Raw genomic sequence first — 17,743 nt, 5'->3', positions numbered from 1 at the left:
GAGAGCGGGGAGGACCCGGTGTGCACCCCCTGCCTTCCCGGGGTCATGGGGTCACGGGGAGGAGCTGAGAGCGAGGTGGACCCGGTGTGCACCCCTGCCTTCCCGGGGTCATGGGGTCACGGGGAGGAGCTGAGAGCGGGGAGGACCCGATGTGCGCACCCCCTGCCTTCCCGGGGTCTGGGATCACGTGGAGGAGCTGAGAGCGAGGTGGACCCGGTGTGCGCACCCTGCCTTCCCGAGGTCCGGGGTCACAGGGAGGAGCCGAAAGCGGGGTGGACCCGGTGTGCACCCTCTGGTTTCCCGGGGGTCCCAGGGAAGAGCTGAGTGAGGCCGATCCCATTCCTGGGACCTCGGCATCACCTCGGAACTTGCAGTGTGCATGAGCAGCCCGCGGGTGACGTGACCGCTGCAGCCTGTGCTTTGAGAACAATCAGCCTTTAGTAGCCCGTAGACCGGTTCTCAGCGATTTGGGCCCTTGAGCTGTGCTGCCCTCCACCAGCAGTTATTTTCTTCACATGAACAGATGGTAGCAAAACGGAGATTCTCAAATGCGAGTTTTCCCAGAATTCAGGCAACAAAACCCAAAACTTGAAAGCTCCCTACATCTCCCAGTCAAGGCAGGAATCCTCTGAATCCAAGTGTGACCCACACCGTTGAGCCTTGCTTTTTCGATTGTAATGTTTTAGAACGATGGTATTGCTCTCCCTGCTTTTGAAAATAAGGAGCATCCTTCTTAGTTTCATTTCTGTCGGGTGTGCCAGGAAGAACGGAATTGTTAGCTCTCAGAACAACTGGTATCTGAAATTATATGTGAGCCAGCCTTGCAGCTGACTCAGAGTATGATTGCTATGGGCCAACACCAGGAAACCAAACAAAAATGCAGTCATGCTGAAAGTGCTGGCAGTGTGGACACCACTCCCCCTTTTCAGATTTTAAAGATTCACCATATTCATTTCTGAACCCAGAAAGCTTATGTGTCTGTCCATTTCATACTTTCCTTCCTACACTTTACTCCCACTTTTGCAAAGTAGAGATCTAAGTGTAGAATTTCATAGATTACATAAATAGCAGATTATAAGGAAGTCCTTGTGAAATAGAGTGTCAAGTTTGAATCCACCAGCAGCTCCACAGGAGGAAGATGGGCAATCTCTGATAAAGATTTATGGCCCTGAAAGAGGATGGTGGGTCACGAGTCAATCAGCTTGGTGGCAGTGATTTGCTTTTTGGAAGCAGATTATAGTCATTTATTTCTTGGGAATGTACATAGGAAAACTTAATCCACCTGATCTAATTGTATCATTTTACTTTGAAAAAATTGACATAAATACAGGAAATTTTAAATAACGTCCCCATGATAAGTTCATTGATAAGTGCTGTCCAGCAGAGCTTTTCTACAGTGAAAATTCTGTTTCTGCACTGTCCATGTTTACCATAACCTCTGAGTACTGTGGCTATTGAACAGGTAAAATGTGGCCAGTGTGACTGAGGATCTCCAGGGGGTTATTAACTTTATTTCATTTTAACTAAATGAAATCTCAGTATCCAGCTTTGGTTTATTGGTGCTAGATTGAACATGAAGCTCTAGGGTCCTAGCAAATTTAGGAATTGCGCTGCCAACCCAAAGGCAGGTGGTTTGAATCCCTGCCCCATGGGAGAAAAATAGGCAATCTTTTGTAAAATTCACAGCCTCTGAAAAAACTGCTGGAGAGTAGTAATTTCTGACTTGAGGGCACATGACAACAACAGAAGACTGAATAGTGCAGACCCTGACTACACGTTTTTCTAGCATTTTTTTAAATCCTATTTTGTTTTCATCTTTCCATCTTTTTTTCCCCCCTTCTTTCCATCATTTCCATCATGATCTAAAGAAATAGGGTTCAAGTCAGGAAAATTCTCGTCTTCCATTAGTGACTCAGATCTACTGTAGGATAAGCATCAGTTGTTTTCTGAATATATGCCAGTTGTCAGAAGAAACAGGACACACAAGCTTGCAACATATTTTTAGAGTAATTTCTTTTACTACTAAAATTAGAAAACACTTTTTGTATAAGTTATTTCCCTCAGACTTAATTTCTTTTAAACTAGACACCCATTACCTTTAGGAACCCTGGTAGAGCACTGAGAAATAACTCATCTGCTAACTAAAAGGTTTGTGGCTTGAACCTACCAGCTTCTCAGTGGGGAACCAGTGAGGCAGTCTCCTCCTGTAAAGATTACAGCCTTTTTAAAGAGCAGGCCTTTGGTGAGTTGTGGTGGCCTAGTGGCAAGAGCTGTACTACAATCCCAGAGGTGTGTGGTCTGAACCCACCAGATGCTTTGCTGGAGAAGGAGGGACAGTCTCCTCCTATACCAGTCAGATCCGATTTGACGGTACACACACACACACACACACACACACACACACACAATTTAAAAAAAAGTAGACCTCTGTCCTGTAGAGCTGCAATCACCTTGACAACAATGAGTTTATCTATGACCCTTCTTCTTTGGAAACTGGTTGTGTCCTCGATGGACATGTTAGTGAAGGATTAGAGGGAAAGATTGAAAAAGGAGAGATTTTCAGTTCTGCCACCTGCTTTCTAAGTGTACAGCAGTCTGGCTCAAAAGCCTGAACTTGCAGTTAAGTCAGAGGCTTTCAGGAAGAGGAAGAATTGTGAAATGTGACCTGGCTCAGAAGCTCAGGTAAGGAAGCAGTGAGAGGGGAGATCGCCTTCTGAATTAAAATCATTCAGAAGGACCAAAAATAATTTAACTAGGTTCTCTTTGGAAAATACAGTGTGTTGCAGGGTTGTAGGAGTCAAGTGACTTGACAGCAAGTGTCTGTGAACTGTCTTTTACAAACCCTGTGCCCTGCTAGGCAAGTAATCTCTGTAAGTGTGGTGAATTACTGACAATATAGGACCTGTTCATTGCTCATTGGCAGAAACTATAAAAAGATTTCTCAGAACAACATTTGAGGGTTATCTCTGGGTTATTTAGAAGGACAGGGGCTGTAGTCAACAGTCACAAGTTTGAAAACTGGAATTCTTTTTGCGCATTTAGACATAGCAGTATAGATAGCAGCTTGATGACTTCATGAACAGTAGTTTGTTTCAGAGAATTGTATTGGTTCTGACCCAAGATTAACCCTTCTGTGACCCAAGGGGCAAGTATTGCGCACTTACATTTTTAGCCTCTCCAATTTCTTGGGAACCTGGGCTAACTGCATGAATCTGAAGAAAGGGGCCTCATTCCACCAGACCTACCACCAGAGTCCAGTTGAGACATCATCATCTCCCAAAATTATCTGTTCTGGAAAACAATGTATTCAAATTCTGTAAATAAACTAGTATAATTTTAAAAAGAGATCCATATTACCTAAAAAAACCTTTCCCTTTAATTTCAGTATGACTTCTTTTACTGAAAACACGTTATTATTATTTTTTTTAAATAAGCGGAAAATAATTTGATCACAGAAGGATGCTTTCTAGATTGGAGTGGGGCAGGAAAAAACTTGCCTGGTTCTGATGAAGTACTAATCTGAAAGATTAATAGGTGCCCCTGGAATTGGAAAGTGTACCAAAGTCAGCGTGTGTGTGTGTGTGTGTGTGTGTGTGTGTGTAGTTTAGGTCTTGCATACTAGAAATCCTCTTCTGTGAGCTGTCCTTGGAATTAACCACATTGAATCACGTCAGGCACATTTTCACATCTAATAGAAATAGTCCTGAGGATAGTCACAGTACTAAGCAATCTACTTACATATTCTTTTGGATGTTTGTCAAAAATTTTCCTCTTTTCAGAGATAAGTATATAAACCTTAAGTACCCCCTTTCCTTACAGATCTGGTTAGATTCCAAAGATCAGGCCATTTATGTGAAAGCTGGCATTACACAAGAACAGACGATAACTATGTCATTTCATTCACCACCAAATTACATCATCATGTAACTTCTAAACCACTGAGAATCACGACCTGACCAAGTTGCACATAATCTTAACCCACACAGCCAGCATTACTCTTGCCTCCCATCTCAATCTTCATTATTCCCAGATGTATGTCATAGGGTCGCTATGAGTCGCAAATGACTCGACGGCACATAACAACAACGTCACAAAAAATATTTGATAGGTTTTCTATTGTATAAATGTGAAATGTCAGCTAGATATGGAAATAATGTCTAAATAGTAGATAAATGAGGAAAAGGTATATTTGAGAGGAGATGTAATAGCACTGTCTTATCTGTGAATAAACAAAAAGAATTTTACTTATAAACAGCAAATTGTGGGAGCCCTGGTAGTGGTAGGAAGCTGCAGTGCAATCCGAGAGGTGTGTGGTTCAAATCCACCAGATGCTCTGCTGGAGAAGTAGGGACAATTTCCTCCTGTACCAGTCAGATCCAATTTGACGGTACACACACAACAATATAATAAAATAAACTTTAAAAAAATAATAAACGGCAAATTGTGACTTGTGGGCGATGTAAATACTTCTTAAAATGATGATTTTTTTTCTCTCTAGGAAACATGGCAATTAAATAATTATTTGTGTTGTTAAGTGCCGTCGAGTCGCAGGCGACTCATCGCACCCCTATGAAGGAGAGTCCTCAACGCTTGGGTGTCTGTCATCCTCTCTCCAGGTTCACAGGGTTTCCAGAGGCAAGCTATTATGGAAGTGGATGCCAGTCCTCCTTCCAAGCTTGTTTTAATCGGGGAGCTCAAAGCCCTTCTGCCAGACCCCCAGTTCATCTGGCATGTCCACTCTGCTGACCCCCACGTGGGGCCCAAGGAACACCAAAATTGCCCTGAGCCCTCAAACCTGATTCAGCTGACATTAAATCCCCCAAGACCCTAGGCAGGACACAATAAGTATTGTTATTTAGGCAATCTATGCACTGCTTCAGTGCCTAAATTACTATGTAGCACATGTCTATGTATCATTTTAAATGTTCATCCATTAATGCTATTGTGTATATGTTTAGACCTTAAAACATGCAAACCTTGTTCAAGTATTTTTTTATCTTCATCCTTTCTATTTTGTGTAGTGTGCACAGTTGCTCAAATTTTTTAAATAACAGAGAAGACATTATCCTTTAGATTGCTATCAGTCTTAATAAAGCAATCCATCATCATTTCTAGCTGGGAAAAAATGTATTTCTAGAAAGAATATGGGGGGGAGGATCATTAAGGACCTATGAGATTATGGTTGTTGTTGTTGTTATGTGCCGTCCAGTCGTTTGCGACTCATAGCGACCCTATGTACAACAGCCCTAAACCATGCTCTATCCTGTGCCAATCTCATTGCCTCTGACACATCCATCCCGATTACCCCAGTCACTGAATCAATCCACCTCATAGAGGGTCTTCCCCTCCTGCGCTGTCCCTCTACTCTACCCAGCATGATGTCCCTCTCTAAAGACCTGTCTCTCCTTACAGCATGTCCAAAGTATGTCAGACGAAGCCCCAGAATCCTTGCCTCCAAGGAGCAGCCTGGTTTAATCCTCTCTAGGATGAATCTGTTTGTTTTCTTGGCAGTCCATGGTACATTGAATACTCTTCTCCAGCACCACAGCTCAAAGGCGTCAATTCTCCTTCTATCCTCCCTAGTCATTGTCCAACTCTCTGATGCATAACAAGTGATTGCAAAAACCATGGCCTGTATCAGGCAGACCTTAGTCTCCAGAGAGACACTGTTGCTCTTGAGTATTTTGGAGAGGTCCCTAACCGCAGACTTTCCCATCGCAATACGTTTTTTGATTTCCTGGCTACTGGTGCCAAGAGTGTTGACCGTGGAGCCGAGCAAACTGAAGCTGTGAACAATCTCAATCTCTTCGCCATCCATCCTGATGCTACTGATTGGTCCAGTGGTGAGAATTTTTGCCTTCTTGACATTGAGCCTCAGTCCATATTGAAGGCTGCAGTCCTTGACCCTCTGCAGTAAGTGTATGAGGTCCTCCTCAGTTTCAGCGAGCAAGGTTGTGTTATATGGTTATAGATGATGTAGGCCAAAGTACATGGTCATTGAAGCTGGAGAATGATCCATCACTTGCTTAAAGGTGGAGGCTGTCGGCTGTTGGAGGAGCTGGGTCAGGTTAAATGAAGTGTCTTAAATATTGGAGTAGGTGGTTATTGCTCCTTATTTGGGAATCATTAAAACTGTGCTCTGGAGACACTTGTCTAAAAGCACAGGAACTCAAAAAGGGTCATTTGTTAGGTGCTGTCAGGTTCAGTATGACTCATAGCGACCCTATGAATAGCCAACTAAACCGTGCCCTATCCTGTGCTATCCTCATCATCTCTGACACACTAGAGCCCGTTCATTACTGAAGTTACCATGTCAGTCCATCTCACTGGAGACCCTCCACCTGTCCAGGCAAGATGTCTGTTTCCAAAGAATAGCCTCATCTAGCTACATGTCCAAAGTATGAAAGATGAAACTTTGCCATCTTTGCCTCCAAGGAGTATTCTGGCTGCACTTTTCCCAAGATACAAATACAGATATATATGGCACAATGTCAGTGTTCTGTTAATGAGAAGGCTAGCTATTCAAACCCACTCACTGGATCCATGGCAGAAAGATCAAGGTTTCTACCTTTTGTACATAAGGTTGCTATAAATCAGTATGACAACATAAAACAACAATGTTCATTATGTGATGCATTTAACAATTAAGTGGGAAACGTACACAGATTATGAAAAAATTGGAATTGTGACTAAGGCTGTGACTATTGTTGTTATGTGTCATAGAGTTCAAACTAACTCTTAGCTGATCCTCCAAGTGAGTTTTCAGAGGCTGCAGACTGCACAAGAGGAGATTGCCCATCTTTCTCCTGTAGAACTCAAATTGTTGGCAGTGCAACTCCTTCCCGGTAGGCCACCAGAACTAGCTAAGGGCATGAAAAAGACTTGAAAAATAAAAATAATAGTCTTTAAAAATATTCTTTTAATGTTATAATCATTATTTGATAAAGGTAATTGAGAGAAAAAGAAAACTGGACTGTTCTCAATTTGTGAAATACCTATCTGTTCAATTTATGTGTTTGTTCTTACAGGACAATATCAGAGTCAATGTAACTACCCTGATGGATGATGGGCAAGTATCTAAAGAACAGGTTTGTCTCCCTTTGTTTATGTTTCAGTATGTCATTTCTCACAAAGTATTGTGCAGCCTGTTTCACTTTTATTTATACATCCAATTTCACTAGGTAATGCATTTTTTTCATGAGTTTGTCATAATTTATAAACCACTGGAATTAATATATATGCTGCTTTATTTTAAGGTTGTTCTTAACATAACCTATGAGAATGGGCAGGTATATGTAAATGACTTTCCTGTAAACAATGGTGTAACCAGAATAAGCTGTCAGACTTTAATCGGTGAGTACTGCTAACTGATTTCCAAACTGTTTCTTAAGAACACTATGTTAATAAAACATAATTTTTGGATGTTATATATTCCCATTTTAAATGAAAAATATCCATTATTACTAGAGTATATAATCTTATCTGTTTAAAACTATGCTTTAGATTGGTTAATCCTGCTATCATTTTCTTTTTCATAAAACTGGATAGATTTGCATTTCCCATAGGTAGATATCAATATAAGAATTCTCACAGGTAATGTGCTTGGCATAACTGTAGATAAAAAGGAGTAAAGGTGAATTGTCAATAGAATATTTTTCTTCTTTAACCTTTTTATGTTGAGTTATATAAACTAAAGGAAAACAGGTTACATTGGAATTGGAATGCACCATTTTATCAAATGAACTGACAAATTGAAGCATGTTTGTAGTTAATACTGTATTTTTATTACCTATTTTCAGTTATCTAGTTATCATAATGTACATATTCATCCTGGAAAGGGTTAAACTGGGCGGCTCCTTGGAGACAAGGATTCTGAGGCTTCATCTAACATACTTTGGACATGTTGTAAGGAGGGACCGGTCCTTGGAGAGGGCCATCATGCTTGGTAGGGTGGAGGGACAGCACAGGAGGGGAAGGCCCTCTGTGAGGTGGATTGATTCAGTGACTGGGATAATTGGGATGTGTGTGTCAGAGACAGTGAGACTGGCACAGGACAGAGCAGAGTTTAGGGCTGTTGTACATAGGGTCACTGTGAGTCGCAAGTGACTCAACGTCACATTAACAACAACAGTTACCATAATAAATTTCCCTTTAAGCACTTACATCCTATATATTATTTCTAGTCCTGTTCATTTGTATTTGTGATATATTTTATTATCATTTACTCAAGATTATTTTAATTATTTGTTGTCTTATTTCTCCCCTGTGAGTCATTTACAAGTTTGTTTGTTTTTTTTTTACGTTTTCCAGCATTTGGGTTGTTTTTACTGGTATATCACCATTAAGGTCAGGCTTAAATATTCTGTTTCATTGCTATTTTATAAAATTTGAGATCTGCTTTATGATTGACCTGTGCTTAGTATGATTAAATGTGCACTTATACTGCCAAGGCGTAGATTCTGATTCCTAACAACTCTTCACTGCATTTCCAAGGCTATAAATCCTTATGGGAGGAGACTGACCAGCGTTCTTCTACAGAGTAGCTGGTAGATGCTGCTAACCCTTCTTAATGCACACTTGCATAGAAAGTAAACTCTGGATATATTCTACTCATTAAACACTTTTGCCATTGAGTTGGTTCTAAGTTCTAGCAACCCCTTATGAACTGTCTAGGACAGAGTAAAGATTTTCAAAGCTGTAAATCTTCATGGAAGCAGACTGCCTCATATTTTTCCAGCAGAGTAGCTAACCTTATCAAAAGTTTAGCGTACGGTACCACCAGAGCGTCTAGAAATAGGCTAAATTAAGTTCAAGTTAATAATTCTTTTTGCTATTTTATACAGTTAACTGATTTTTAAAACAATCTGCATGTTCTGTCAATCACTGTAGGGAACCCTAATCCACAACCACTTCCCCCCCCCCAAAAAAAAAAAACACAAACCCCAGCCAAGTTAACCTGTTGTTATTCAGCTGATCTGACTTTTGTTGACCATTGGGTAGAACTGCACCATTGTGGGTTATTTTGGCTATAATATTTAAGAAAGCAGCAATCTTGACTATGAGATTTTTCTTTCCAGTACTGTCAATTACTATATTCTTGATGCTGTTACTAAATATATAGAGATTTGGAATTGTTCTAGCTTTCTGGTAAATTGATTCCTTTATCACTGTAATCTATCCCTCTATATCTCTCTACTGATTTTTTAAAGACAGCTTTATTTTATATGTTTGTTGTTGTTGCCATAGAGTCAAGCACGACTAATAGCAACCCTATGAACAAAAAGCTTGAAACCCCCCTTACAAGTATCGACATTTATCAAACTTCATAGAGTTTCTGGAGACATGTTATTTAGGAAGTGGATGCCACTCCTGCTTCCAAACTCATCATAGTATGTTACTGTTTTTATATGCCTTTGAAGTAACAGAAGAATGTCTGTTTTACATGAGTTTATTGAAAACTGCTTTTTGGTGGTGGTGCAAATTGTTGCCTGGTTGTAAATAAAGGCCATATGGGGATAGCTATATCTGACCTTTACCAAAACCATAAAGGGGAACTGTTCCTATCAACAACACAAAACAGTTCTCATGAGGTCAGACATGTCCCCCACGCCCCACTGTATCTCTTTTCACTCATCTCACCACCAATCTTAATGCTCTGCTGTGTCTGAAATCCATGCACTAGCTCACAGACAACACAGAACTGTATTAGGGAAGTCAAAAGGCTACAATTCAGGTTAGTAGCAGAATACTACCTCTGTCAGGACAGCTTCTGAAATGTGCTCATCGGCACCTCAGTCTTGAGCCTCGTGGCTGTAAGTTAGTGTTACAAAGCTCTCAGTCCTGCCAGTTATGGCTCTCTCCCTCTCTCCTCCCTCCTCCAGTCTTACAACAAACTTAGCAAAGGCTTTTAATTCTGGTTCTTCCATAGAGTAGCAGTCTCAAAATGTGCTTCATCTCATGCCAGATCTGTTAGGTTGCTTCGACAGCGCTGTTGCTGTAGTCCTACTTGGCACAAGAATCTCTGGCCCTGAAGGGTACTCACAGCATGCCTGCTTCTTTGCTGTTGGTGGGACTTTCCAGATCTCCTGCTAAATCTGTCCTATTTAGTAGTAAGACTAGGCAGTCCTCTTGTAGATAAGACTAATAACTTCCTATTCACATTGCCCCACTCATCTACATGGCATTGTCAAACTCAATGGCTAGGAAATCCATTTGAACAATAACCAGCGGCAACTGTTTTCAATTCTTGAGATTAGTAAAATATTTTCATAGCTTCTCTACAAAAATCTTATAATACTTTAACTGTTCTCTTTCTAGCACTGCTGTCATTGGCATGCTTTTTAAAGCCACTCTATGGCATTATTATCTTTTTGATGTGTGCAGTCCAGTGTGCTTTTATGTTACTCTTGTAGTTATTCTTCTCATCACTCTTCACTTCACCCTATAGATCTGTGAGTGCTTTCCTCCAAGGTCCTTTCCTTTCTGCCTAAAGATTACCTTTAATTTGTTGTTGTTGTTGTTGTTATGTGCCATCAAGTCGTTTGCAACTCATAGCGACCCTATGTACAAGAGCCCTAAACACCGTTCTATCCTGTGCCAACCTCGCTGTCTCAAACACATTCATTCCCACCACTCCACTCACAGAATCGATCCATCTCATCGAGGGTCTTCCTCTCCTGCTTCATCCCTCCACTCTCCCAAACAGGATGTCCCTCTCCAAGGACCAGTCCCTCCTTGCATCATGCCCCAAAGTATGTCAGATGAAGCTTCAGAATCTATGACTCCAGGAAACATTCTGGCCTCACCCTCTCCAGGACAAACCTGTTTGTTCTCCTAGCAATCCATGGTATATTCAACCCTCTTCTCCAGCACCACAACTCAAAGGCATCAATTATCTTTCTATCATCCCTATTCACTGTCCAACTCTCCGATGCATAGCACGTAATTGCAAAGACTATAGCCCGGATCAGGCGCACCTTAATCTCCAGCCTGACGTCGTTGCACTTCAGTACTCTTGAGAGGTCCATCACAGCTGACTTTCCCAATGCAATTCGTCTCCTGATTTCCTGGCTGCTGTTACCAAGAGTATTGACTGTGGAGCCAAGTAAACGAAAACTGCTAACTATCTCAATCTCTTCACCATCCATACTGATGCTGCCAATTGGCCCAGTGGTGAGAATCTTTATTTTCTTGATACTGAGCTTCAATCCATATTGAAGACTGCAGTCCTTGACCTTCTGCAGCAAGTGTTTCAGGTTCTCCTCACTTTCAGTGAGGAGGGTTGTGTCAACTGCATAACGCAGGTTGATGACGATACTTCCACCAATCCTGATGCCACATTCCTCCTTGTACAGCCCTGTGTCTCGGATGATCTGTTCTGCATACAGATGGAAAAGATATGGAGGCAAAACACATCCCTGACGGACCCCTTTCTTGATTTTGAACCATCCAGTGTCTCCCTGCTCTGTTCAGACGACTGCCTCCTGGTCTAAGTATAGGTTTCACATTAGCACGATCAAATGTCTGGGATTCCCATTCTCAGAATCAGCCATAGCTTGTTGTGATCCACACAGTCAAAAGCCTTTGCATAGTCAATGAAGCACAGATAGACATTCTTCTGGTATTCTCTGCTTTCTGCCAAGATCCATCTTACATTAGCTATAATATCCCTAGTACCACGACCTTTTCTAAATCCAGCCTGCACATCTGGCAGTTCTCTGTTGACATATTGTTCCAAACGTTTTTGAATAATTTTCAGCAGAATCTTGCTTGCATGTGATGTCAATGATACTGTTCGATAATTTCCACACTGTTGGATCATCTTTCTTTGGAATGGGAACAAATACCAATCTCTTCCAGTCAGTTGGCCAGCTGGCTGTCCTCCAGATTTCCTGGCACAACTTAGTGAGCACATCCACGGCAGTGTCCGTTTGTTGAAATATATCAATTGGTATGTGGTCAACTCCTGGGGCCTTTTTTTTGCCAATTCCTTCATAGCTACTTGAACTTACTCCTTCACCACCATAGGTTCTTGCTCATATGTTATTTCATGAAATTCCTCTGTGTCAGCCAGTTCCTTCTGATACAATGATTCTGTGTACTCCTTCCATCTTCTTTTTATACATCCTGGATCATTTAACCTTCTACCCAAACTATCTTTAAGTATTGCCACCTGTGGCTTAAATTTGTTTTTCAGCTCCTTCAGCTTAAGAAATGCTGAGCGAAAAAAAAAAATTAAAAAAAAAAAAGAAATGCTGAGCGATTCTGGCCCTTTTGATTTTTCTGACTCCAGCTCTTTGCGCATTTCATTATAGTATCTTACTTTGTCTTCCCGAGCTGCCTTTTGAAATTTTCTATTCAGCTCTTTGATTTCTTGGTTTCTTCTGTTAGCTTTGGCTTCTCGGCGCTCTAATGCAATACTCAGAGTTTCATCTAACATCCATCTTGGTCTTTTCTTCTTTTTTAGACTTTGTAATGCTCTTTTGCATTCTTCATTTTTTCTTGATATCCTCCCAGAGCTCATTTGGTCTACGCTCATTGGTGCTGAAGGCCTCAAACCTGTTCCTGAAATGGTTTTGAAATTCGAGTGGGACAGACTTAAGGTCAAATCGTGGTTCCCATGGACTTGACTTAATTTTCCTCAATTTCAGCTTGAATTTGCATGAGTAGTTGGTGGTCTGTCCCACAATCAGCACCTGGCCTGGTTTTCACTGCTGATATTGAGCTTCTCCAGCAAATTTTTCCACAGATGTAATCTATTTGATGGCTATGCGTGCCATCAGGTGAAATCCATGTTTATAGCCTGCGTTTATAAAAGGTATTTGCAATGAATAAATCATTGAATGTGCAGAACTCTATCATTCTATCTCCAGCCTCATTTCTCTCACCGAGCCCTTGTTTTCCAGCTACTGATCCTTCTTCCCTGTTTCCAACGTTTGCATTCTAGTCGCCCATTATTATTAATGCATCTTGATTGCATGTTTGATCAATTTCTGACTGCAAAAGTTGGTAAAAATATTCTATTTCCTCTTCTTTGGCTCTAGTTGTTGGTGCGTATATTTGAATGATAGTAGTAGTCACTGGACTTCCTTGTATGTATACCTTTTATTTAGTTCAGGTATGTTAGCATTGTGTCTTTGCTTTTTTTTTTTTTAGAAGGATACTTTTATTGGGTATAGCACAGGTTAGCATTTTTGTTTCAACTAAAGATTAATTTCCATCATTTTTTTTCTCCTGTAGTTTCTTTTGAATGTTAGTTTCCTTGTTGCTCCTTTTAAAATATTCCTACATTCCCCTCCACCCCCAGCTGTTTTTAAGAATTTTTTTTCTCTCCATGGTTTTTTAGTAGTTTTACTGTTTGTATCCAGTCTTAACACCTTCTCCGCAATCCCTCCCACTCCCCCTTTCTATGGCTTGGTGTCTTTTGTCAATTTTAGCAAAATTTTGACCATTATCACTTCCGTTAGTTAACACTACCGCAATATTCTCTTTCCCCTTTTAATGTCTTTGATCCTTTATAACTGACCCTAACTCTGAACTGTAGCTCTTGAGTTCTGATGGTCTCATGGGTAAGGAGCTGCACTGCCATGCCCAAGGCCAACTCACATCTCCAAGCTGCTCCTCCAACAGGCATTTTCCTTTGCATGATTTACAGCCTCTGCATACCTTCTGGAAGGTCAAGCTGTGAGGTAGCTCTAACTCGACAGGATTTAGTTTGGTTTCTTCATTTCAGTAACTTTATGAGACTGACGCTCTGCCTCCAGCGCTAAGGAGGCAGAGTCATTTCAGTGACTTTAATGCTCATGTCAATTACTTCCAATATCTTGAGCTCTTATGAATCTGGTGTTTTGGGGTTTTTTTCCCTGTTTAGCCCTCCTGGTATGTCTTCTTATTTTCTGAAAATTTTAACAGTACACTGGGTATTCTCTTCCTTCAGACGGAATCTGCTTCAGCCCCTGGCTCTCATCTGAAGAGCAGAACACTTTAATGAAATCAAGGATGGAGCTGATTCCAGGGTGGATTTCCACCGCCTTTGTGAGGCCAAGTCTCATCTACTCTGAATCTGCAGCTTGAGCTCTTCTTAAGTCCCTAGGAAGAACTTGGGGCTTTTGTCAGTAACCCTCCTCCTTTGTAGACCTAAAAGTCCCCAATATTGTGAACTTGCCAGAGTTCTCCTTAATTTTTCATCATTATATATAAACTCATTTTTTTCCAGGCACCCTCACTAATTGCCAGTGTTTCAAAGGAATAAATGGTATCGAGTATGTGTTTACTTCTTTTATCTCTTCCTGTCCAGGATCTTGTCCTTACAAGTTCTGACTACCTTTCTAGCCTTTTACTTCCTTTTACCCCACTTGCCTGAGACTGCCAGAAATACTCCTTAGCTTCTCTGCCACTTAGTTATTGCTGCTATTAACGCTTTTCAACTTATTCCCCCCTTTCTTAGTTTTGGAGTTTGCAAATGCCTTGTAGGGGAAAATAGCACAGACTGTTGAACTTGCCTCAGTGATGCCTTTTTGACAGCTCACATACTCGCTGTCTGTTTAGCAATTTGATCCTTCATGTCAGGATTTGGGATTTGAATGTACATGTGCGAATTTTAAGTTTTGTTTTGTTTTTGTACAAATTTTGTGGTGGTTTTCTGTAAGAGGGTTGGTCAACTCTAAGTTAATCCATTATAAATAGGGGGAAATGTGTGACTACTGGTTTAAATAATAATTCCATTGGCATTATGCTTCCTGAGGATTGATATGGAATGCAGCCATCTTTCCAGTCTTACTGGTTGTTGCAGAGTTTGTTCCATTGATAGCTGGCATAAGTGCCTATCAGATCTAATTACAGCATTCCCACACTGTGTGCATTCCAGTCTCTCCACACCCTCTCCAGTTTGCTGTCTTAGTGAACTTTGCTATTATGGCTAGAATGAGATGATGTCTCATTGTTATTCATGTTGATTCACATCTCTTCAGTAGCTAGTGATCTTGAGTATTTCTTTATGTGTCTGTGTGAGACATCCGAATGTTGTCTTTGTTGAGGTGTCTTTTCATGTCTTCTGTGCTTAGGCCTCTTCTGTCACTGCATTTTGTGAATGAATGAGTAAATAAGTGTGCTTACTCTGCTCAAGCTTGGGGCTGTGTCTTCTCTTCTGTTTGGTGATATGCCATCTTGGTGCCTCGTTGACCAACAATTACCTATGTAAGCTACTAGAAAAGATGTTGTTAGTGTAGTATTTCATGCAAAATCTAAAAAATTCACACACTTTCTCTCCTTCAAATGACTATTAGCTGTAAAAATTTAAACATTATTTTTACAAACCTCAAGAAAGTAGGAAAAGGTTGGTATTCAACTCTCTTGTTCTATGTAAGTGTCATCAAAATAATCAAATGTAGTAGCAGGTTTGATAGCCATTCTTGTTCAAAGCTGTCACTACTTTTTTTTTTCTTTTAAATAGTGAAGAATGAAAATCTGGAAAATGAGGAAAAAGAATATTTTGGAATTGTCAGTGTAAGGATTTTAGTTCATGAGTGGCCTATGACATCTGGTTCCAGTTTGCAGCTAATTGTCATTCAAGAAGAGGTAGTAGAGATTGATGGAAAACAAGTAAGATAGTATGCTTATTCACTGGGTATTATTCTCTGGGTAATTGTAAAGATTTGAATTTGTGTTAGGTGTAATGCATGTGTTAAATGATTATTTCTGATTTGATAAGGAAGAAAGTATCATAATGCTATAGCCAATCATTTAAAATTTTGATTTTGTTAGTATTTTGAAATGTCTTACTTATTGAGAACACTGAGCATATGCATCTGTTTAAATCACTTGAAAATGTTGTATAGACACCATCAAACAAAGAAAGCACTTAAAGAGAGCTTGGTTTGTAGCTCTGCTTCCCATGGCCTCTAGCTAAGTGAAATGGAGCTGACAGTGAGTTTTCATTGCTACGTGCCCCTGGGTTGATTCTAATGCATAGCAACCCTTAGGACAGAGAAGAACTGCCCCATATGATTTTCAGGGCTATAACCCTGGTACAAGCAGACTTTTCTCCTGTGGATGACTCCAAACTACTGACCTTTCTGTTAGCAGCTGAGTGCTTAAGCTCTGTACTGCTCTGTAATCTTCCACTAAAACACTATGCCATTGAATGCATTCTGATTCACCATCTCCTCAGGACAGAGAAGAACTGCCCGACGTTTCCAAGGCTGTAAATCTTTATAGGAACAGACTGTTTCCCATGGAGCAACTAATGTTGAATTCTGGGCAACAACTTCACCACCTGGCTGGAATATGATTAAGGTTGCAAATTAGATGGCTCAGAGTAGAGAAAAAAGAAAGTGCAACTGTCTGACAAGGGCACCTTCTTCTGTTTCAGAATCAAGCAGAAAAATTCCATTTTAAATTTTTATGGGGCTGTGTCATCATTTAAAATAGTGAGTAATTAATTTTTTTTTCTCTTATAGACTCAACAAAAAGATGTTACTGAAATTGACTTTTTAGTTAAGAACAAGGGAGTCCTCAGACATTCAAACTACACGCTTCCTTTGGAAGAAAGCATGCTGTACTCCATTTCCCGGGACAGTGACACTTTATTTACCCTCCCTAACCTCTCCAGAAAAGGTACACAGTGCCCTTCTTCACAGTGTGTGGAAACTGTTCCTTTGGTCAGTAGTTTTCTCTATTTCTTGACCTTCATAACATTTTACAACATTTGTAACAGCTTTTATATAATTTCATCATAATTAATATAACATGTTTGGAAGTGAGCTGCTTTTAAAGGTGTTTTATAACATCTATTACCTTATATAACTATGTAAAGACTTTTCTAATGAATTTTTACTTCTTCGTCACATGTGAGTAAAGCTGGATGTATAGTGCTATATTTCACATTCTTACCTGTGGTAACTGAAGGATTCCTGGTAATGCACTCCTTAGAAGCATTAAGCTAACCAGAAGGTTGCTGGTTTGAACCTACCAGCCATCCCATGGGAGGAAGACATGGCAGCCGATTTTGTAAAGATCAGTAGCCTTAGAAACCACGTGGAGCAGCTTTACTCTGTCCGCCCTACAGGGTTGCTGTGAGCTAGAACTAACTGGATGGGACTGGGTTTGGATTCTTTTAAATTTTTATTTAAATTCAAGATGATTAACACAATGTGTTATAAGAATATCATAAAGGTTCATGTAGAGGAAAAGTGTAACGTGATGGTTGTTAGGTGCTGTCAAGTCAGCTATGACTCCTCGTGGCCCTGTGAGTTGTACCATTCTCTTCATCTCTAATATACTTGAGTCCACTGTTACAGTCTCTCTGTCAGTCCATCTCATTGGTGGTCTTCCTCTCCTTTACCAACCCTCCACCATTCAAATATGATGCCCTTTTCCAAGGACAAGCCCCTCCTGACAACAGGACCAAAATAAATGAAACTTCACCATCCTTGCCTTTAAAATTTTTATCTACTACAATGTGATAGAATAGATGGTATACCAATTGACATATTTCAGCTAACAGATGCTGCCCTGGATGTGCTCACCAAGTTGTGCCAAGAAATCTGGAGACCACTTGGCTAACTGATTGGAAGAGATCTATATTTGTTTCTATCCCAAAGAATGGTGACCCAACAGTGTGTGGAAACTATAGAACAGTATCATTAATTTCACATGCAAGCAAGATTCTACTGAAGATTATCCAAAAACGACTGGAAAAGTACATCAGTAGAGAATTGCCAGAAGTCCAGGCTGGGTTTAGAAG

At 40.4% G+C, this 17,743-nt stretch overlaps 1 protein-coding gene across 1 annotated transcript in view; it reads left to right on the top strand.

Moving 5' to 3' along the window:
- Positions 1 to 17,743, top strand: part of GINM1 (glycoprotein integral membrane 1) — a 27,340-nt gene that overhangs the window by 1,255 nt on the left and 8,342 nt on the right. Inside the window, exons 2-5 of the mRNA XM_006891675.1 lie at positions 7,029 to 7,088; positions 7,257 to 7,353; positions 15,452 to 15,600; positions 16,458 to 16,614. Of these exons, the coding sequence (XP_006891737.1) occupies positions 7,029 to 7,088; positions 7,257 to 7,353; positions 15,452 to 15,600; positions 16,458 to 16,614 (463 nt within the window). The remainder of the gene's footprint in view (positions 1 to 7,028; positions 7,089 to 7,256; positions 7,354 to 15,451; positions 15,601 to 16,457; positions 16,615 to 17,743) is intronic.

Source organism: Elephantulus edwardii, unplaced genomic scaffold (genome assembly GCF_000299155.1).
Source record: "Elephantulus edwardii isolate Elephantulus edwardi_28Jun2011 unplaced genomic scaffold, EleEdw1.0 scaffold00102, whole genome shotgun sequence".
Lineage (NCBI taxonomy): Eukaryota > Metazoa > Chordata > Mammalia > Macroscelidea > Macroscelididae > Elephantulus > Elephantulus edwardii.
This window is presented reverse-complemented; position numbering and strand designations above follow the sequence as displayed.